Here is a 21,988-nt window from a genome sequence, read left to right on the forward strand (position 1 = left end):
ATACATGAACTCACTTAGCTTGTTACATCATATGACATCAATGGATGAAAAATGATCAGCACGATTGGCGGACTGCAGCATCCATTGTTTTAGAGTTAAAAGTCTCCAGACACTCTTCTTTTCTGTAGTTGCAAGAAAACATACATGTTGTAAATATAAATATAAGCTATAAGTTTTTCTTGGTTTATCCTGTGCTGAATCACAAGTAGCAGGAAACAAAAGTACAAACTGTTAAGAAGCTTAAGACTGAATGTTTGTGATAAGATTGTTGTGATTTTGGGGGGGATTAGTGTCCATCGCTGTGTCCTCACATGCTGCCAAGAGAACTGATCAAAAGAGATCCACGTACAGCCGGCTGCAAAGGGGATTATCAGACGAGTCACTGCAACTATCGGGTGCAATCTGTATGAGAGTCATGACAAGTTCATACCATCCTGGAAAATCATATTCAACCTGGTCATGAAATATTAACAAAAGTGCATCAACAGAATCAGCCAGGCTTGTTTTAGAGCTCCTAGAGTAAACCGATGTTGTGCACAAGGTTTTGACCTATTTTTAGTTGCTTTTCAGGAGGATATGCAATGAATACTTGATTTAGATTCATCAAATATCAAGCAGTGAGCAGCTGATATGATGAAACTTCCATCCTGACTACAAATCAATTCACAGAAAATAATTAGATGATAACATCAGCTGAATCACAAGGTTCATTATGGTGCAGAGTCTGACTCTTACATTATCTACAGTTTATTATTTCAGTCACCACGGTACCATTTGTTGAGTGCTCAGGTGTGATTTTCTATCTAACAGACCCCTAGACAGTCTCCAAATGCAGTTGCACCACAGGGATGCTGTCTGACTCCTCTACACAGTAGTTTATAGTCCTCTACTAACCGTTAGATTAGCAGATGATACAACACTGATTGGTCTGCTCCATGTAAACGATGAGGATAGAGGTGAGTGAGCTTGCCATGCAGTGCAGGGGAAAAGAAGTTGTTACTTAATGAAGATAAAAATCAAATAAATGATTATTGATTTAAAGAGGCTGCACCTCCTCCTCAAGTCTGAACCGACTGACGCAATGTAAAGTTCACCCCCCATTGACTTAAGACCTACCAGTGGCATGAAAAAAGGGAGGGTCGAAAGTTGAAATCTGTAAACTTTATGCTGTGGCTCAGGAGGTAAAGCGGTCGCCACACAATCGGAAGACTAGCGGTTTGATTCCCGGCTCCTCCAGTCCACATGTTGATGTGTTCTCGGGCAAGATACTTAACCCCAAATTGCTCCTGATGACTCCTGAAATAGTGAATGAATGTGTGTGAATGGTTAGTCTCCATCTGATGAGCAGGTCGGCACCCTGAGTGGAAGCCCCCTGCCATCAGTGTATGAATGTGTGTGAATGGGTGAATGTGACATGTAGTGTAAAAGTGTTGCGAGTGGTCAAAAAGAGAGTGAAGAGATAAGTGCAGTCCATTCACTATTTACTAAACTGAGGAAGAAATTTGCCAGGAAATGATAAAGTAAAAACTGACAAAATTGGCTTGATGGTGGAGCAGGAAACTGTGGGAAGATGTCAGAGGATGAGAAAATAATTGCTTCCATTTGGAAAATTACATTTTATACAAACAAGGACATTACAAATGTGGCTTGGCACGAAGTTGCACATATTGTCAAAGAAAGCGGTGAGTTGGAAGTCTGCAGCACAGAAGAATAAGTACTTGTTAGTAGATCAGTTCATTGTTGGTTTGGTGCTGCATCAGATTTGAGAACAATAAGAAAAATGTAGAATATCGCCAACGTTATCCTTTAAGTATCATGACTGTCAAAAACCGCCCCAATCAACCCTGATTATTTCCTGTGCTGATATCGATCACTGTAATGTATCACTAGTGGCGTTTCGGCTCTAAAGGAATTCCCCAACCACACAGGATCAATACAGTAATTATAATGCCCATGCAGCATTTACAACCAATGATAATCATGGTCACTGCGATTATCACAGCGAGCGTGTGATGGGGGTTTCCCTTGGCAAACAGCAGGGATTAGAGGATTATCATTTCTCCCTGTGTCTCTGGCCATCTCTCTGTCTCTCTCGCTGCGTGGATTAGTTTTATCTACAAGGTAAGCAGGGCTTTACTATCGTCTGACAGGACTACAACTCCCACGGTCACACAAGCATCTGTCAATATTACACAGCCTCATATAGTCAACTGTGCTATTGATTCAAAGACTTTAACCAGCCAGACAGGAAAAAGGGAAAAAAGGAAGAGAGAGAGGGTGAACCATAGACGATAAAGCCTAAAAATGTGGATTTCCACAGGGACTTTTTTTTTTTGTGCTGCTCTTATCAGTCTGAAAACAATATGAAACCACCTAAATTAGATTTTCTACTTTGACCCTCTTTGCATTAACTCATGCTCTGGGGCGTTTGGAAAAAGATATCAATATCCTGGTGTGATTGTGAGTATATATCTAGCACTTTTTTTTAGTTTTTTTGGCTATGAGATACAAAACACCTCCGGGGGGAAAGTTAAAGTTGCATTTGGCTGCAGACAAATAATTGAGAATGAATGGGGAAGTGATTTTTTTCTTTTATGCCAAAATCAAAAAGTTGTTTTCCTATACCTCTATAACATCATGGTCAGTGTTATTGTGTATATTGTTGAAGCCAAATACTTTTCGTGATTTATTGGATATTTTGCATTGGTTTATCAACTTTGAGTTGTTTGTTGATTTACACATTATTTAAATCAATTAATTAGTCTATGCCAAGTGGTTGAGGACAGGACTGTGCGTAAAACAAACTCCACCCCACAATTGAACGAGCCTGAGAGCCTGCTAATGAATATCAGCTGTGCCCAGTCAGTGAATATCAGCTGTGCCCAGTCAGTGAACTGGGTTCCCAGGTATGCAGTCACACTGCTTTTAGACCGCAGCAAAGCAGCCACTAAATCTACAACAGAATCAATCGGCAGGCAACGCACTGGCCTGTTTCTCCTCCACTCCGGTAAGAAAGCAATGACACAATTGTCCGTCACGATCAGGAATAAACAACCTCAAAAACAACAAACAAACGTGTGGTTAATTGGGCGCGTCTAGCAGCGCATATCCTGGGAGCTTTGGAAGAAAAGTATTGCACTTTTATATATTCTGCACTGATTCTTGTATAACTGCAATAAAACCTGAAGGAGGGAGGGAGAAAAAAGGACGGAGGGATGGAGGGAGAAAGGAAAAGAGGAAGGGAGCAAGGAAGGAAAGAAGGGAGGGAGGAAGGAAGGAAGGAAGAAGGAAGGAAAGGAGGAAAGAAGGGAAGAAGGAAGGAAGGGAAGAAGGAAAGGAAGGAAGGACCGAGGAAGGAAGGAAGGAAGGAAGGAAGGTAGGAAGGTAGGGGGGAGGAAAGAAAGAGAGAAGGAGGGAGGGAGGAAGGGAGGAAGGAAAGGAAGGAACGAAGGGAGGAAAGAGAGAGGAAAGAAAGAAAGACAGAAAGAGGGAGGGAGGAAGGACAGACTGAAGGAAGGGAGGGAGGAAAGAAGGAACAATCAAAATAGACGGGGTCAATTTGACCCGGGAGGACGACACAAAGGTTAAACAACCGACATATATATATATAGCACACTCAGGAGGGGTTGGGTCCATATGAGGTTATTGGGGAAGGTTATTGAGTGCTGAGATGGCAGACGGGACCAGGCTCTTGCTGAAGCGTGTCCGTCTCCATCTCAGAGTCCTGTATCTGCGACCAGACGGCAGCAGTGTGAAGTTGAGGGTAGAGAGGGTGATCCGGGGGTCGTTGTGACTGCTCTGTGGTTGAGCTCGGTGAGGTTTGGTGCGGGATGGTTGATGATCTTGGATGCGGTGTGTGTTATTTTTGTTAGTTCGTTCCTGTTAGTGACGGACAGCATGTTATAAAAACAGGGTGAACAGTACAGGAGGATGGGTTGGATGATGCTGGTGTACAGTAGTGACAGAAGGTGGGGGGGCAACAGAGAGGGCACGGAGTTTGCGGATTACATGGAGTCTCTGTTGGGACCTTTTGTGTATGTTGGTGATGTGTTGATCAAATGTCAGTTTATTGTCTATGGTGAGTCCGATGGATGGAGGTGGGGACCAGTCCAGATGGGGCATATTGAAGCATATTGTGTTGCCCTGTGCCTTAAATGTGCCATATAAATAAAGTTTGACTTGACTTGATCGGGACTATGGAGATTTCAGTTTCTCACGAAAGTATAATGTAACATTTTGTGAGTTTGGTTAGTGGTGAGTCAAAGTTTTAAAGTCAGTTTGGGGGGGATATGGACCCAAAAATATGACCTCAGTATTTGTGAATTTCTGTCCTGGATAAATAATTGTGGTTGTAGGTTTGAAACAACGCCTAAACACTTTCCATTGTATGCTAATTGAGGCACAAACAATTAAAGTGTCATGATAGTTCTCAGCAGGACCAGAAAGTGGAGTCTAACACTAGTTTTTGTTTTTTGTCTCACTGCTTTGTTGATGTAAGACACAATAATCGGTCCCTGTTGAAAAACTTTGTGTATGTTTTTATGTTGGTTTGAGGTTTAAGTTTTTCACAGTAAAATCATCTAATCGGGGTCACGGGGCAAATGTTCTGTTTCTGCTCGAACACGATTAAGCCATCTGTCTTAATACTAGTCGTGCGTGTGCGTGTGCGTGTGCGTGTGCGTGCGTGCGTGCGTGCGTGCGTGTGTGTGTGTGTGTGTGTGTGTGTGTGTTCTTCGCAGTTGTAACACTAAAAACACGTTGGGTGACAGTGACACCTGACCTTCCCTTACATGAATCCTGGCGTTTCTGTGTGTACTTTGCCGACTGTGCAGCTGTAACAGTAGTAAAACCACACACACACACACACACACACACACACACACACACACACACACACACACACACACACACACACACACACACAAACAAACACCAGCATGTTTCAAATAAATAACGTTATACTGGCGTCACATGACAAGCTCTATTAATATTTCTTCAGGGAGTCTGTCATTTATGGTCGGCTGTGTGTGTGTGTGCATGTGTGTCGTTATGAGTCTCCATAAAAGTGTCAATAAATTAAAATTATGAAGTGCATGCTATAAAATCAATAAATGTTATACTGCGAGTCTGCAACCGTTATATGATTATTGTGCCTTACTGAAACGTAACACATCAGATTATTCTTATTTTTTAGTAAATAAAAAAAACAGTAATATCAAAATCTATGTTTTTCTCTCTTGGTAATTGAAAGAATTGAAGGTGATTATATTATGCATATTGAGATAACACCTGGTCTTCATTATAAAACTTTCCACATGAGTATAAGAAGGAAAAAAACATGTTTTTGCATGTGACCCACATTAATCACCAGGTGTCGTTTACGTCTCCATGAATCTGTCTTTGGATTTTTACTCCAATCTATAACATGCAAACATTCTTCAGATTACACAAGAAAAAAGATACAAGAAACTACTAAAAGGAAAATCATTTTGTCTTTAAAACCAAACAAGAACTGTGATTTCTGCAAAAAAACCAGACCTGACATATAACTGTGTTGTTACAGATGTTTTGTAATTTAACAATGGAGCTCTTCATCCAGTTGTGTCAGTGGAGGAGGTTACAAAACATCTTCAGATAAAGGAGAAGCACAGTGCAAAAAATGAACCGAAAACAGAATTAAGTACGAATTAATGTGCACTTTTTCATTCTTCCTCACTTCCTGCCCAAAACAAAACCTACAAATAGACTCCACAAATTACAATGGACCTGCTATCCAAATGTGCAATGGAGCATTATGCACATGTTCACACTATTCTTGTTGTTATTTTCATTGTTGCCGCTGGTTACCGTACAAATGCCGCAGAGGGCATCACTCTGTCCTCTGTAGACAGCCTGTGGAGCTTAGTACGGGTTGCCATGGCGATTTAGTTGTGGATTTATAGGCCTAAAAAAAGTCCACTAAATTGATTAGATGTGATCCATGCTAAATCCCCACATCATTAATCCCACTAGTATTACATTTGCTTGACTGCCAAATGAAGTAAAATTGTCATTTTTGTCATGTTTGATAAAAAATTGTCCCTGATAAAATTTAATTAGTAGAGCATTCTTTATACAGATAAATGTTATTAACTGTCTGAGTTTGATCTAATTAATTAAAGGCTCCTCTTGCAGGGATTATTTGGTTTTTACATAATAAGCAGAACATGAATGAACACACCTTTATTCTTCAGGCGCTCTCTTTGCAATGCAAGTTATAACCCGAGAGGTCTTTTGACACATTTCTGGGTCTCTGCCGTCTCGTTGTGTTACGTGTCCCGTTTGAAAAAAAGCAAGAAGTTAAAGTTTATGGTTATATGAAAATGTCCCCACACACACTTCCCTCACACCAATGCACCATCTGCATCCATTTTACTGTTACCTTTACAGTTTGCTCTGGGAGTCCAGCACATAGACTGTATATAAAATGGACGTAACATCCGTGACGTCACCCATTGGTTTGTGGACTGCTGCTTGGAAGCGAATAGTATCGGATCTGAGCAGCGCCATCTTGAAAATTCCCGGTGCATGCTGGGTAAAAAAACAACACTGATTCTACTTATATGGGCATCAGGAGGAGCATGAGGCGCCCTCCTGAACCTGTGAACCAATCAACCTGTCAATCATGACGTAGCCACGCCCTAATGCATACCCTGCTTTATCCTCAAATATAAAATCAGGGAGGCCAAAATGTCCCAAATGAACATCATACTGCATTGAAGAAGGCTTTAAACTAGCGATTGAGACCATAAACACATTTTGAAAACGTTTACTGAGGTTAGAAATCAAGTGAGAAGTTGGTGAATTCTCCATTGACTTGTATAGAGACGGAAGTCCTTTTGACACCAAAACGGTCGCCCCCTGGTGGCCGTTTGATAGAATGCAGTTTTAAGTTACTTCCACGTTGGCCTCATTTCAGAGGACCAGAACTCCCCGCTTGGTCCAGCAGCAGATATCATGACCCTCGACATAAAATGAGGATAGGGTGGCAGCTTTGTCTTTCGGGATATGAGACTTCTGTGAGTACATAGAAATCAAACACTTAGCTCTTCACAAGTAAAGGGAATATTTGACCAAATGAGGAATATGGGCATTTTTGCAGTGTAGTCCATTAGATGAATATGATCACTTCAAGGTTTTGTGTTGCATTATAAAAGGGAAAATCAACCTAAACCATGCCAGGATTATACAATTAAGCAATCTACACTATAATAGAGCCACCAAATGTTGTATAAATGTATTGTCAGTAAGGTAAAGTCATTAACTTAAACTCTACTTTTCAAGCTAATGTCTTTTATAATAACCCTGCTTTTAATCTTCTCCAGTGTGTGTCTGCTTTTAACTGAGCTAATATTTGATTTTTATTGCTTGGATATAATAGAAATTGAATATTGTAAAGCGATTATGTCTTTATGACCATATTTTAAATGGTCAAGCTTATAGTGAGGAAGTAGAGACATTTGTTAACAGTGGCATCCTCCCAGGTTGTTCTCCATAGTTATAACATGAGTTATATTTTATATTTTATCCTTCCTTCCTCCCTTCCTCTTTTCCTTTCTCCCTCCCTCCCTCCTTCTCTCTTTCTTTCCTCCCTCCTTCCTTCCTCCCTCTTTTCCTTCCTTCTTCCTCCCTTCCTTCCTTCTTTCCTCCTTTCCTTCCTTCTTCCCCCCTTCCTTCCTTCTTTCCTCCTTTCCTTCCTTCTTCCTCCCTTCCTTCCTTCCTCCCTCTTTTCCTTCCTTCTTCCTTTCTTCCATCCTTCCTTCCTCCCTCCCTTCCTTCCTTCCTCCCTCTTTTCCTTCCTTCTTCCTTTCTTCCATCCTTCCTTCCTCCCTCCCTTCCTTCTTCCTCCCTTCCTTCCTTCCTCCCTCTTTTCCTTCCTTCCTTCTTCCTCCCTTCCTTCCTTCCTTCCTTCTTCCTTCGTCCTTCCTCCTTTCCTTCCTTCCTCCCTCCCTCCTTTCCTTCCTTCTTCATCCCTTCCTTCCTTCCTCCCTCTTTTCCTTCATTCTTCATCCCTTCCTTCCTTCCTCCCTCCTTTCCTTCCTTCTTCCTCCCTTCCTTCCTTCCTCCCTCTTTTCCTTCATCCTCCCTCCTCCCTTCCTTCCTCCCTCCCTCCCTTCCTTCCTTCCTTGACTCGATGACAACAGGAGGGTTAAAACAGCATCTACTCCTTCTCCTTCATTAAACATTAAAGAATCTATGCAAATACTGATAATTGGACACAAGAAGTCTCCTCCTTCACTGTAAAGTCTGTTCTATTATAAAAGTTATATTTTATAGCAGTGTCTCAGTGGTTTGGTAATACTGAGATGCTCCTTAGGAAGGTTTAAGGGTATTTATGCCAGAATTATGAGGGTCCTGCTCTGCAAATCTCACTGCTTTGTCTTAGACAGGTAACTCTGGTTTTCAGTAGCTCTCTCATTCTCTATTTTGGTGGAATCAATTAGTCAATCTTCATTTATATAGCGCCAAATCACAACAAAACTTATCTCAAGGCACTTTTCACACAGAGCGGGTCTAGACCGTACTCCTTAATTTAATTTAAAGAGACCCAGCGTTCCCCCCCATGAGCAGCACTTGGCGAAAGCGGCAAAGGAACGGGAAGAAACCTCAAGCAGAACTGGGCCCTAGGTGGGCGACCATCTGCCTCGACCGGTTGGGGTTTAGAGAGAGAGGAGAAGAAGAGAGGGAGAAGAAGAGAGGGAAAAGAGGGAGAAAGGAGAGAAAGAACAAATAACCCACTTAGAATAATAGGAGGGTGAATAATATGGTGACAGCAGCAGCACACATGGTCCCCTTCCTTCCTTCCGTCTGTCCGTCTTCCCTCCCTCCTTCTCTCCCTTCCTTCTTTCCTTCCTTCCTTCCTTCCTTCCGTTCCTTCCTCTCTTCCTTCTTTCCTCCCTCCCTCCCTCCTTCTTTCCTTCTTTCCTTCCTTCCTTCCTTCCCTCCTCCCTCCTTTCCTTCTTCCTTCCTCCCTCCCTCTTTTCCTTCCATCTTCCTCCCTTTCTTCCATCCTTCCTCCCTCATTTCCTTCCTTCTTCCTCCCTTCCTCCCTCTTTTCCTTCCTTCTTCCTTCCTCCCTCCCTCCTTTCCTTCCTTCTTCATCCCTTCCTTCCTCCCTCTTTTCCTTTCCTTCCTTATTCCTCCCTTCCTTCCTTCCTCCCTCCCTCCCTCTTTTCCTTCCTTCTTCCTTTCTTCCATCCTTCCTTCCTCCCTCTCTTCCTTCCTTCTTCCTCCCTTCCTTCCTTGACTCGAGGACAACAGGAGGGTTAAAACAGCATCTACTCCTCTCCTTCATTAAACATCAAGAATCTATGCAAATACTGATAATTGGACCCAAGAAGTCTCCTCCTTCACTGTAAAGTCCGTTCTCTATGTTTGTGCCCTTGGAGGCTTTAAATGTGTAAGGTGCATATCGGACCGGGAACGGCTCCAGGCCAGCTGTGATGTCATAAATCATCTTCATAGGCCCACTTAAAATCAGATTTTCAATGAGCCCGGAGAAAACTTTCCTCTTTCAGCAGATGAATGTGAAAACAAACTCTGCACATACATCATTCTGCAGAATCTGCACAGCGAAGACAGTGAACATCCAAGTGTAAGAACAAGAAGAAAAATATATTTTGAAGTGGAGGGGGGGGGGGGGGACTTTTAAACTTTTAGATACCGAACAACAACAGAGGTTTGTATAGAAGTCCTTGAAAGCCTTTTTTTTCTTATTGTTTTTCCTCATTTGAATGTTCAAGCTGTGCAGAATGATGTGTATATTCAGGTTTGACATCATGAAGGCTGTTTTCTGATACTGTTCATCTCATCGCTCAGCATGCCTGCTATGAGGATCCTTCCACTGTCAGCCTGACACTTCAAATATATACAGTTACTACTCCTCTATATAGCTATGATTTTATATACTGTATAGACTCTGCACATAGAGCTACAGGATGATTATGCATATTTACATGAATTATTTACATCACGTTATTGTTGAGCATGTATGAGTCAGAGACAAATAAGGGTTGGCAAGATGTGCAATGCAAAAACTATCTTAAAAATGCGTACATTTGCACTATTTTTTACCGAAAGTAAGACTGAATGCTCCTGAAAATGTCAAATGGTGTAACCACAAAATAATGATACATATTAAATATATTATCCACCAAGAAAGAAGGAAAGAAAGATAGAAAGAAGGAAAGAAAGAGAGAGAGAGAAGGAAAGAGAGAAAGGAGCAAAGAAAGAAAGAGAGAAAGAAGGAAAGAAAGAGAGAAAGAAGGAAAGACATAGAGAAAGAGAGAGAGAGAAGGAAAGAGAGAAAGGAGGAAAGAATGAAAGAGAGAAAGAAGGAAAGAAAGAGAGAGAGAAGGAAAGAAAGAGAGAAAGGAGGAAAGAAAGAGAGAAAGAGAGAAAGGAGGAAAGAAGGAAAGAAAAAGAGAAAGAAGGAAAGAAATAGAGAAAGGAGGAAAGAGAGAAAGAAGGAAAGAAAGAGAGAAAGGAGGAAAGCAGGAAAGAAAGAGAGAAAGGAGGAAAGCAGGAAAGAAAGAGAGAAAGGAGGAAAGAAAGAGAGAAAGGAGGAAAGAAAGAGAGACAGAAGGAAAGAAAGAGAGAAGGAAAGAAAGACAGAAAGGAGGAAAGAAAGAGAGAAAGGAGAAAGAAAGAAGGAAAGAAAGAGAGAAAGGAGGAAAGAAAGAGAGAAAGGAGAAAGAAAGAAGGAAAGAAAGAGAGAAAGGAGGAAAGAAAGAGAGAAAGAAGGAAAGAAAGAAGGAAAGAAAGAGAGAAAGGAGGAAAGAAAGAGAGAAAGGAGGAAAGAACGAACAAGAACTTAGAAGAGGAGAAAAGGAAGAAAAAGAAGTAACCACAAAAGAATGATAAATATTAAACATTTATCCACCTACAGTGTATTTAAGTAAAATTATACGAATAATTACTTCATTTAAAACATGTAAATGTTTCCTGATCTCCATGGTAACCCAAAGTAAATGTAATATTTAGAACAATTGTATTCCATTACCTTTATTTAATATAAAAGTTATGATGTAAGATCATGCCAAACTAGTTGATATGGTGTTTTATTGACAATTTACTGTTTTTAAGCAAGTTGAATTACTTGGTACAAAGTTTTTATGGTTACACCACTTAGACATTTTTACCATAATCCTCTAATATATTCTCTCAAAATGGATTAAAAGCAGAAATTTGATGCAGGGTCCACAAAAAAAGGATGTGTGCAAGTTATTCATACGTTTATTTTCACATTTTAACCCCTTTAACCCTTGTTGTCCTCGAGTCAAGGAAAGAAGGATGGAAGGAAGGAAGGAAAGATGGAAGGAAGGAAGGATGGAAGGAAGGAAGGAAAGATGGAAGGAAGGAATGATGGAATGGAGGAAGAAAGAAGGAAGGAAGGAAGGAAAGATGAAAGGAAGGAAGGAAGGAAAGAATGAAAGAAAGATGGAAGGAAGGATGGAAAGATGGAAGGAGGGAGGAAGGAAGGGAGGAAAGAAGGAACAGTCAAAACAGACGGGGTCAATTTGAGCCGGGAGGACGACACAAGGGTTAAATTTGACTATAAACCACATGGACACAAAAAAACCTCATTGACCCATTAATATTATTTGGGCAGCAATTCTGTTGTGTTGGAGAACATTTTGACAAACTTTCTTTTTTTAGAAATGCATTTATTGATTGATTTTTTTTTTTTACACAAAAGCAATGTATCTTTGATGAAAAAGCATTATATTGGAAAAACATACCCAAAAAAAAAGTCCAATGCATTGAAGGCAAAGTTTCATTTCTCCACACAAAATATAAATGTGTTCAAAATAACCAAAGGCAAAATAAAAGTTGAGTTTAATCAGAAACATCAGTGGTTAACCAGCAGTTAGAAAGAGTTAAACTATGTCCCAGCAGACACACACACACACACACACACACACACACACACACACACACCAGTGATTCCTGGAATAATTTTGGTTTTATGTTCGTTCCAGTTTTGGTTTCAGCATTAAATTCTATAATCCTCAGAAAAATTCAGCAATGAATTTGATTATAATGTCCTGATGTGTTACATTGTGATGGTGATCACATATATCTGGAAGTTTTAAGAAAATTAGTGTTGAGATGGGAACACTGGCACTCTTTCTTTACCCCACTTACACACACACACACACACACACACACACACACACACACACACACACACTCAGGTCTCGGGTCTCTTTCACCACGGCTGCACTTCTTTGTCAGAGACAAATTTCCCATGAGGCTGTGTGGCTCCGGGTGGCAGCACGGCCAAATAGACCGGAGTCACAGCGCCCTCGTCTGGTGACTTGGGGGCTTTATCACCGGCCATGTCGGTGCGGACCCAGCCTGGACAGCAGGCATTCAGCAAGATCTGTTCAAAAATAATATTATTATAATTATGAAGTATATTACACAGTATAAGTCTCATTTAACTTTGTTTATACATCTTTTAAAGTTGTTGTAACGTGTTTATTTGATTAACCCTTTGCATACTGCTCATATTCTGACTCATATTAGTCTTTACACCAATTAACATTAATTAATTTACCATCAGTCATTAATAATGTTTGTTTTTGATTTTTTTTAAATAAACACTGGTCAAATTTGTACATTTGCACATATATTAACCCTCCTGTTGTCCTCGAGTCAAGAAGGAAGGGAGGAAGAAGGAAGGAAAGGAGGAAGGGAGGGAGGAAGGAAGGAACGGAGGAAGAAGGAAGGAAAGGAGGGAGGGAGGAAGGAAGGAAGGAAGGAAGGAAGGAAGGAAAGGAGGGAGGAGGGAGGAAGGGGGAAGGTAGGTGGGAGGAAAAAAAGAGAGAAGGAGGGAGGGGAGGGAGGGAGGGAGGAAGGAAGGACAGAAGGAAGGAAGAGAAATAGGATGGAGGGAGGAAATAAGAAAGGGAGGAAAGAGAGAAGGAGGGAGGAAGGACAGACGGAAGGAAGGAAGGAAGGAAGGAAGGAAAAGAGGGAGGAAGCAAAGAAGGGAGGAAGGGAGGAAAGGAAAGAAGGAATGAAGGAAGGAAGGTAGGAGGGAGGGAGTAAAGAAGGAAGGAAGGAGGGAGGGAGATAGAAAGGAAAAGAGGAAGAAGGAAAGAAGGAAGGGGGAAGGTAGGTGGGAGGAAAGAAAGATAGAAGGAGGGAGTGAGGGAGGGAGGAGGAAGGAAGTACAGAAGGAAGGAAGAAAATAGGATGGAGGGAGGAAATAAGAAAGGTAGGAAAGAGAGAAGGAGGGAGGAAGGACAGACGGAAGGAAGGAAGGAAGGGAGGAAAAGAGGGAGGAAGGAAAGAAGGGAGGAAGGGAGGAAAGGAAAGAAGGAATGAAGGTAGGAGGGACGGAGTAAAGAAGGAAGGAGGGAGGGAGGGAGAAAGGAAAAGAGGAAGGAAGGAAAGAAGGAAGGGGGAAGGTAGGTGGGAGGAAAGAAAGATAGAAGGAGGGAGGGAGGGAGGAAGGAAGGAAGGGAGGAAAGAGAGAAGGAGGGAGGAAGGACAGACGGAAGGAAGGAAGGGAGGAAAGAAGGAACAGTCAAAACAGACGGGGTCAATTTGACCCGGGACGACGACACGGAGGTTAAAAAAGAAGTAAAAAGCATTTTATTTCCATTTGTGTAAACTGTAGTATGTAAGGGTTAAAAGTTCTTCAGAGGAGAGACAAGTGTTTGCACATCCAGACAAATTCAACTACAAGATATAAACTATTTCTATTTCTTTGCAGGGGGAAAAAAAGGAGGAGTGAGCTCTGCACACTGTTAAGCTCCCAATAAATCATTTTTTGAGGCAACAGTTCGATATCCAAGCCCGAGGCCCGAGGAAGAGTTTACAGAAAGAGAATAAATATATGTTAGCAGTCACCTGATCATTTGGTCTCTTCTCAGACAGACGACGAGCCAGGATCATGGACAGCACCTGAAGACACACACGGTAAATATAACTGTTGTCTATCAGAGTTTAGACAGAGGGAGGGAGGAAGGAAAGGAAGGAGGGAGGAAAGAAGGAAGGAGGGAGGGAGGGATCATGGACAGCACCTAAAGACACACACAGTAAATATAACTGTTGTCTATCAGAGTTTAAACAGAGGTTGATATAATAGAAATCTCTCTAATTCAGCTTTCTTTGACTTTTTCAGTATATTTACACATGATGCAACTTCCAAGGGTTGTAGCATGTGTAAATATATTGGGGGGGGAGAAAGGAAAAGAGGAAGGGAGGGAGGAAGGAAAGGAAGGAGGGAGGAAAGAAGGAAGGAAGGGAGGAAGGAAGAGGAAAGGAAAGGAGGGAGCAAGGAAGGAGGGAGGAAAGGAAAGAAGGAAGGGAGGAAGAAGGAAGGAAAGGAGGGAGGAAGGAAGGGAGGAAAGGAGGGAGAAAAGGAAAGAAGGAAGGGAGGAAGGAAAGGAAGGAGGAAAGAAGGAAGGAAGGGAGGAAAGACGGAAGGAGGGAGGGAGGGAGAAGGAAGGAAAGGAGGGAGGAAGGAAGGAAGGGAGGAAAGGAGGGAGACAAGGAAAGAAGGAAGGGAGGAAGGAAAGGAAGGAGGAAAGAAGGAAGGAAGGAAGGGAGGAAAGATGGAAGGAAGGAGGGAGGGAGAAGGAAGGAAAAGAGGGAGGAAGGAAGGGAGGAAAGGAGGGAGGAAAGGAAAGAAGGAAGGGAGGAAGGAAAGGAAGGAGGAAAGAAGGAAGGGAGGAAGGAAAGGAGGGAGGGAGGAAGGAAGGAAGAAATGAGGAAAGGAAGGGAGGAAAGGAGGGAGGAAAGGAAGGAGGGAGAGAGAAAGGAAAAGAGGAAAGAAGGAAGGGAGGAAGAAGGGAGGAAGGAAGGGAGGAAAGGAGGGAGAAAAGGAAAGGAAGGAAGGAAGGAAGGAAGGAAGGAAGGAAGGAGGAAGGGAGGGATCATGGACAGCACCTAAAGACACACACGGTAAATATAACTGTTGTCTATCAGAGTTTAAACAGAGGTTGATATAATATAAATCTCTCTAATTCAGCTTTTCACACATGCTACAACTTCCAAACTCCTCCCAACAGACGAACCAATGATTAAAGACAGTAAGAAGCTCAGTCAGTATTACCGTGAGTCCAGTCTTGGACACACCGTACGCTGTGTCGGGCCAGCCGCCCTGCTTGTGTTCTCCTTTTTTAGTCTGGTCCACGAACTGCTGCATCAGTCCCACCAGCTCGTCCTCCGTGATGTCATCACTGCGGAAACGCTCCTGGAGGGCCGGGCTGCAGTTGTTCAACGTGCGGGAGCCGACGAAGCTGGAAACGTTCACCACGCGACCTAAAGTACACACACACACACACACACACACACACACACACACACACACACACACACACACACACACACACACACACACACAAAGGCCTTGTCAGTCTCTCTCACTACCTGATCATTTCTCACCTTTTAGAAACATTAAATGAGTGTTAATAGAGTGTTATCATGCCTCAGCGCTCACTAATAGTGACCAAATTTAATCAAAACCAAAGAAAATAAGAAAGAAATCCATTTAGTGTCATTTTCTGATAGCTTTTATAATTACAGCTGCAATGATTTGTCCCCAATTCTTAAATTAATCGTCAACTATTTTGATATTTTTAAGAAGAAATGATCGAAATTCTCTGATTTTAGCCTCTTAAATGTGAATTTTGTCTTCTATTGGTCATGAAACAAGACATCTGAGGACGTTTTAATTGACATTTTTCACCATTTTCTAACATTTTATAGCCCAAACAAACAATTAATTAATCAACTTTAGTGGCATGATGAGCTACTGACACGTGAAAAGCAGCAAAGATAAGTTTTGGAGACTTAGGTGATTATATTTTGACATCTGAAGGAAACTGTATGATGCTCACTTTGCTATTATTTCAAACATTTCTCGAAACTTTCTCTAAATAAAAGACATGAAACAGAAAAAACAGGCACAAAGACACAAAGACAGCAGCTTCTCAGACAGCAGACGTGATCGTACAGCTCTGTGTCCTTACCTCCGGCTTTAATGAGCGGCATGAAGTGAGTCAACATGTCTCTGGTGGCGAAGAAGTTAGTCTTGAGGGTGACCTCCGCCTGGACCGCAAACGGAGTCGTGTCTGCATCTAAAGACAAAGACAGAGAGGAAAAAGAGTCGGCATGACATCACCTCCTTATTAACACTCTCCTTCAGCACTCAATGTCATTTTCTGACGTTTGAAAGCATCGCGGTGCGTTCAAATACACTCCTCAAACTCAAATATCTAACATATAATTAACTGCACTGATTGCCTGCTGAGATGGAGCAAGTTAATTGCTTCCTGTTTAAATAGTTTAACCAATCGTAAGCTTCGTTATTAACCCTGTGATGAATGAGTGAGTGCTTCTTAAAACACAGTTATAGCTGCAGGAGATCACTAATATATTATTAATACGTCTATATTTAGTTTAGTTCGTTTATGGAGTACAGTGGAGCAGTTTTCATTTTTAACTCTCCTGTTGTCCTCGAGTTAAGGAAGGAAGGGAGGAACAAGGAAGGAAATGAGGGAGGAAGGAAGGGAGAAGGAAGGAAAGGAGGGAGGGAGGAAGGAAGAAGGAAGGAAAGGAGGGAGGAAGGAAGGGAGGAAAGGAGGGAGGGAGGAAAGGAAGGAGGAAAAAAAGGAAAGGTAGGGAGGGAGGAAAGAAGGAAGGAGGGAGGGAGGAAGGAACGGAGGAAAGGAGGGAGGATAGAAGGAAGGAAAGGAGGGAGGGAGGAAGGAAAGGAGGGAGGAAAGGAGGGAGGAGGAAGGAAAGAAAGGAGGGAGGAAAGGAAAGAAGGAAGGGAGGAAGGAAAGGAAAGGAAGGAGGAAAGAAGGAAGGAAGGAAGGGAGGGAGGGAGGGAGAAAAGAAAAGAGGAATGAAAGGAGGGAGGAAGTAAGGTAGGAAAGGAAAGAAGGAAGGGAAGAAAGAAAGGAAGGGAGGAGGAAAGAAGGACAGAGGAAAGAAGGAAAGGAGGAAGGGAGGGAGGAAAAGAAAGAAGGAAGGGAGGAAGGAAAGCAAGGAGGAAAGAAGGAAGGAAGGAAGGTAGGGAGGAAAGGAGGAAGGAGGGAGGGAGAAAGGAAAAGAGGAAAGGATGGAGGAAGGAAGGAAACAAGGACAGAGGAAAGAAGGAAGGGAGGAAGAAAGAAGGACAGGGGAAAGAAGGAAGGAAGGAGGGAAGGAAGGAAGGGAGGAAGGGAGGAAGGAAAGAAGGAAGGGGGATGCAGGAAGGAAAAAGGAAGGGAGGAAAGAGAGAGGAAGGAAAGAAAGAGAGAAGGAGGGAGGAAGGAACAGTCAAAACAGACGGGGTCAATTTGACCCGGGAAGACGACAGGAAGGTTAATTGTCTATTTTCTTTTCTAATTATCATTTTAACCATAATAATTCAGCTCAGTTATGGTTGAAGTGAAACTATGATGCATTTTGAAGCAGTGCTTCTATTTCCAAACAGCATTAATGTAATAATGATGACATATTTCTACATATAGTGCATGTATGGATGAATATAGCAGCGTAATCCTACTTTTGAACGCTATCCCGGCGTTGTTGACGAGCACGTCCACTCCTCCGTACTTGTCTTTGAAGTAAGCGGCGGCGGCGATGATGCTTTTCACGTCGTTGATGTCCAGCTGCTGAAACATCGGCTTCAGTCCCTCGGAGTTCAGAGACTGAACCGCTTCCTGACCTCGACCGCTGTGACATCACAAAGGTATCGTCACTTTAGTTTAAATTAAAAAACATGGACACAAACAAACAGGGAGGAGGGAGGGAGGGAGGGAGGGAGGGAGGGAGGAAGAAGGAAGGAAGGAAAGGAGGGAGGAAGGAAGGGAGGAAGAATGAAGGAAGGAAAGGAGGGAGGAAGGAAGGGAGGAAAGGAGGGAGGAAAGGAAGGAAGAAAGAAGGAAGGAAGGTAGGGAGGGAGGAAAGAAGGAAGGAGGGAGGGAGGGAGGGAGAAAGGAAAAAAGGAAGGAAAGGAAGGAGGAAAGAAGGAGGGAAGGAAGGTAGGTAGGGAGGAAAGAAGGAAGGAGGGAGGGAGGGAGGGAGGGGGGGAGGGAGGGAGGGAGGGAGAAAGGAAAAGAGGAAGGGAGGAAACAAAGACAGAGGAAAGAAGGAAGGGAGGAAGGAAAGGAAAGGAAAGGAAGGAAGAAAGAAGGAAGGAAGGTAGGGAGGGAGGAAAGAAGGAAGGAAGGTAGGGAGGGACGAAAGAAGGAAGGAGGGAGGAGGAAGGAAGAAGGAAGGAAATGAGGGAGGAAGGAAGGAAGGAAGGTAGGGAGGGAGGAAAGAAGGAAGGAGGGAGGGAGGAAAGAAGGAAGGAGGGAGGGAGGGAGGGAGGGAGGGAGGAAGGGAGGAGGAAAGAAGGAAGGAAGGAATGTAGGGAGGGAGGAAAGAGGGAGGGAGGGAGGAAGGAAAAGAGGAAGGGAGGAGGAAAGAAGGACAGAGGAAAGAAAGATGCAGTATTTTCCACATTGTATTTATTTTAAATCTTCAGCTGCACAATTATTTATTTCTAAGTTAATTATTCGGTGTCTCTCTATTTTATAGCAGCAGTTCAAGATCATTTTCTTCTTTAGGAGACAATAAAAGCAACTTTGACCTGGGTGTTATCTTAAATCTATATCATAATAAACTAGTTAACAAAGCAACAATAAATAATATTAAAACTAAGATAACAATGGCCATAGTATTAATGTAGTAATTGGTCCTTTTCACTGGTCACATTTTATAACAAATCAGGCTTATAGCTGTGTTTATAAAAAAGAAATACTGTATCAAACTGTGTGAGAAAGGTGAGATTTGCTATAAAAGAGAGAGCTGCAACAGGAAATGAATTGATTACATTTTAATAATCCTTTTAAACTCATTTTTAAAAAGAAAAAACACTAAAATTCTTTTGTTCCAGCTTCTTAAATGTGAATATTTGCGTTCTGTGATCAACATTTTTTTCACCATTTTCTGACATTTTATAGATCAAATAACCAATCAGGAAAATAATCATTGTCCCTCCCTCCTTTCCTTCCTTCTTCCTCCCTTCCTTCCTTCCTTCTTTCCTCCTTCCTTTCCTTCCTCCCTTCCTTATTTCCTTTCCTCCCTCCTTTCCTCCCTTCCTTCCTCCCTCCTTTCCTTCCTTCTCCCTCCCTCCCTCCTTCCGTCTTTCCTCCCTTCCTCCTTCCTTCTTTCCTCCTTCCTTTCCTTTCCTTCCTCCCTTCCTTCTTTCCTTTCCTCCCTTCCTTCCTCCCTCCTTTCCTTCATGTATTCATTAAATAACCCTTTTGTTCCAGCTATATTTGAGGTTTTTGTTAGTTTCCTACGATAGTAAACTCAATCTCTTTAGTTCATGGACATCTGAGGTTGCATTTTGATCTTTGGGAAACAGCCATTTGCCATTTTTCTAACATTTTTATAGCTCAAATGATGAATCGATTCATCAGGAAAATAATTGACTAATTAATAAATGATACAAATATTCATTAATTGCAGCACCAAAAAAGCTCCAGGTCAGTGACATCAATGGAAACACACAAACATCAGCCTGGTCCAGATGTTACCAGATGTTGGAGAACCTACGCGTCTCTGGAGGTGAGGTAAACATCTCCTTGAAACTGTTTGCAGAGCGCTCGGACGATGGCGAGACCGATGCCCTTGTTGCTGCCCGTTACCACGGCGACTTTGGTAGACATGGCTGTCCACACAGAGAGAGAGAGAGAGAGAGAGAGAGAGACATCAGTGAATGAACTTGCATATTGAATATTATTATAGCGTTATTATAATCATTAACAGTTGAAAAACTTCCTCTCAAAGCAGAAACTGTGTCTAAACATGCAGATTTAAATCCTGTTAAGCCAGTTTATGTTTAACCTGTTGATCTGAGTCAGTGAGCCATGAGGGAGAGGTGAGTGAAAGAAGATTTGCTTAGTCATGGTGACAACTGGGAACTGAAAGCACTGATAAAATCCCAATCATAACGGTGCAATAACAGAAACGTCTGGAATAAAGTAACAAATTACTGATGAACTGGTATTAATAATACAAAACAGGAACTTTTAAGCATCTGATTAATTGATAAATATCAAAAACAGAAGTAAAAGTCATGTTTTATATATTACATTTTATTCACAATGGGTCTAAATCTAACAATATACTCATGTCTTCAACTATAAAAATGACATTTTAATCATATAAAATGAAATTAGGGACAGAAAGTGCACAGTCACACTTCAACATCTGCACTGTGTGACCTGTGCCCTAATGCACACTTCAATATATGAACTGGTTTTACTGGGATTGTGTCATCAGTCAGCCATGAGGGAGAGATGATTTAAATCAGATTTGCAGAGTCATGTTGACAACGGACAGAGATAAATCCCACTTTTAATGGTGTAATAACAGAAGAATCTGGAATAAAGTAACAAATTACTGATGAACTGGCATTAATAATACAAAACAGGAACTTTTTAAGCATCTGATAAGTTGGTAAATCTCAAAAACAGCAGCAAAAATCATGTTTTATATATTACATTTATACTTTTTTCTATTTTCATTCTAAAACTAACAACATGCTCATGGTTTCGACTTTTAAAAATGACATTTTAATCATATAAGATGAAGTGAGTTGCAGAAAATGCACAGTCACACCTCCAGATATGAACTGTGTGACCTTTGCCCTAATGCACACTTCAAACTTCAGATATGAACTGGTTTTACTGGGATTGTTTCTTCAGTCAGCCATGAGGGAGATATGATTGAAAGCAGATTTGCTGAGTCATGGTGACAACTGGGAAAGAGATAAATCCCACATTTAACGGTGTAATAACAGAAACATCTGGAATAAACAAATTAATGCTGAAATAGCTTTTTTAAACTTATGACTTATGACTCACAAATTAGATTTTATTCATATAAAATGAAATGAGTTGCAGAAAGTGCACAGTCACACCTCCAGACCTGCACTATGTGACCTTTGCCCTAATGCACACTACAATACATGAACTGGTTTTACTGGGATTCATTTAATCAGTGAGCCATGAGAGAGAGAGATAAGTGAAATCAGATTTGCTGAGTCATGGTGACAACTGGGACAGAGAACTGAAAGCAGAGATAAATCCCACTTTTAATGGTGTAATAACACAAACAACTGGAATAAAGTGACAAATTACTGCTGAAATAGCATTAACCATGAAACACAGGAACTTTTTAAACATTTGATAAGTTGATAAATGTCAAAAACTGTTATAAAAGTCACGTTTTAATTATTACATTTTATACTGGGTGGGTCTAAAACTCACAACATACTCATGGCTTTAATTTACAAATGAGGTTTTAATCATATAAAATGAAATGAGTTGCAGAAAGTGCCCAGTCACACCTGCAGATCTGCACTGTGTGACCTTAAAGCCCTAATGCACACTTCAATATATGAACTGGTTTTACTGGGATTATGAACTGACTATTTCTGCACGATGATTGTTGCAAAACGGTGTTAATACATAGTCATATAACAGCAGTAGTTATAGGTTGCATAATGTGTAATCATGCATGTTTACATAACTCAATGAAAGAGAGGACAGCTGTTATCAGATCATTGTTTCACGTTATATAACACTAACAAGTTCACGTGCGCGTTTATTTAAATTACTAAAACACACTTTCGCTCAATTGTAGAAACTAAAAACGCACATTTTAAATTAAAGCACGTTGGTAAATGACTGTAGTTTAAAGGTGAAGTGAGGAGACTTACTTTGAGTGTGGTGTTCTGGTGCAGAGTGAAGCTGCAGGAGTGAAAGCTGGAGAGCAAAATGGGAGAAGAAGAGAAAGAGAGAGAGATAGACGAAGAGGAGGAAACTAAGCCTCACTGCGCAGATCCGGTGCGCAGACCCGGAAAAACAACACAAACCACGTGGTCTATGGTTGGAAACATGCACATGAGAAACGACATGAATCCTGGATATAGATGAAGATGCAC

At 41.6% G+C, this 21,988-nt stretch overlaps 1 protein-coding gene across 1 annotated transcript; it reads right to left on the bottom strand.

Moving 5' to 3' along the window:
- Positions 1 to 11,731: 11,731 nt before the first annotated feature.
- On the bottom strand, positions 11,732 to 21,823 carry cbr1 (carbonyl reductase 1). The gene is made up of 7 exons (XM_062430771.1): positions 21,764 to 21,823; positions 19,594 to 19,708; positions 17,552 to 17,721; positions 16,029 to 16,136; positions 15,110 to 15,318; positions 13,903 to 13,956; positions 11,732 to 12,424 (listed from the first exon to the last, which is right to left on the bottom strand). Exons 2-7 carry the CDS (start codon positions 19,704 to 19,706, stop codon positions 12,251 to 12,253), a joined length of 828 nt encoding a protein of 275 aa, XP_062286755.1. The 5' UTR covers positions 19,707 to 19,708; positions 21,764 to 21,823; the 3' UTR covers positions 11,732 to 12,250.
- Positions 21,824 to 21,988: the final 165 nt, after the last annotated feature.

This window comes from Scomber scombrus, chromosome 12 (assembly GCF_963691925.1).
Source record: "Scomber scombrus chromosome 12, fScoSco1.1, whole genome shotgun sequence".
Lineage (NCBI taxonomy): Eukaryota > Metazoa > Chordata > Actinopteri > Scombriformes > Scombridae > Scomber > Scomber scombrus.

Coding starts and splice junctions, on each gene's coding strand:
- cbr1 (XM_062430771.1), bottom strand. CDS start 19,706: ATGTCTACCAAAGTCGCCGTGGTAACGGGCAGCAACAAGGGCATCGGT. Junction 16,137..17,551: donor CGCCGGGATAGCGTTCAAAA/GTAGGATTACGC, acceptor CTTTGTCTTTAG/ATGCAGACACGACTCCGTTT. Junction 13,957..15,109: donor TGTCCAAGACTGGACTCACG/GTAATACTGACT, acceptor GTGTGTCTTCAG/GTGCTGTCCATGATCCTGGC.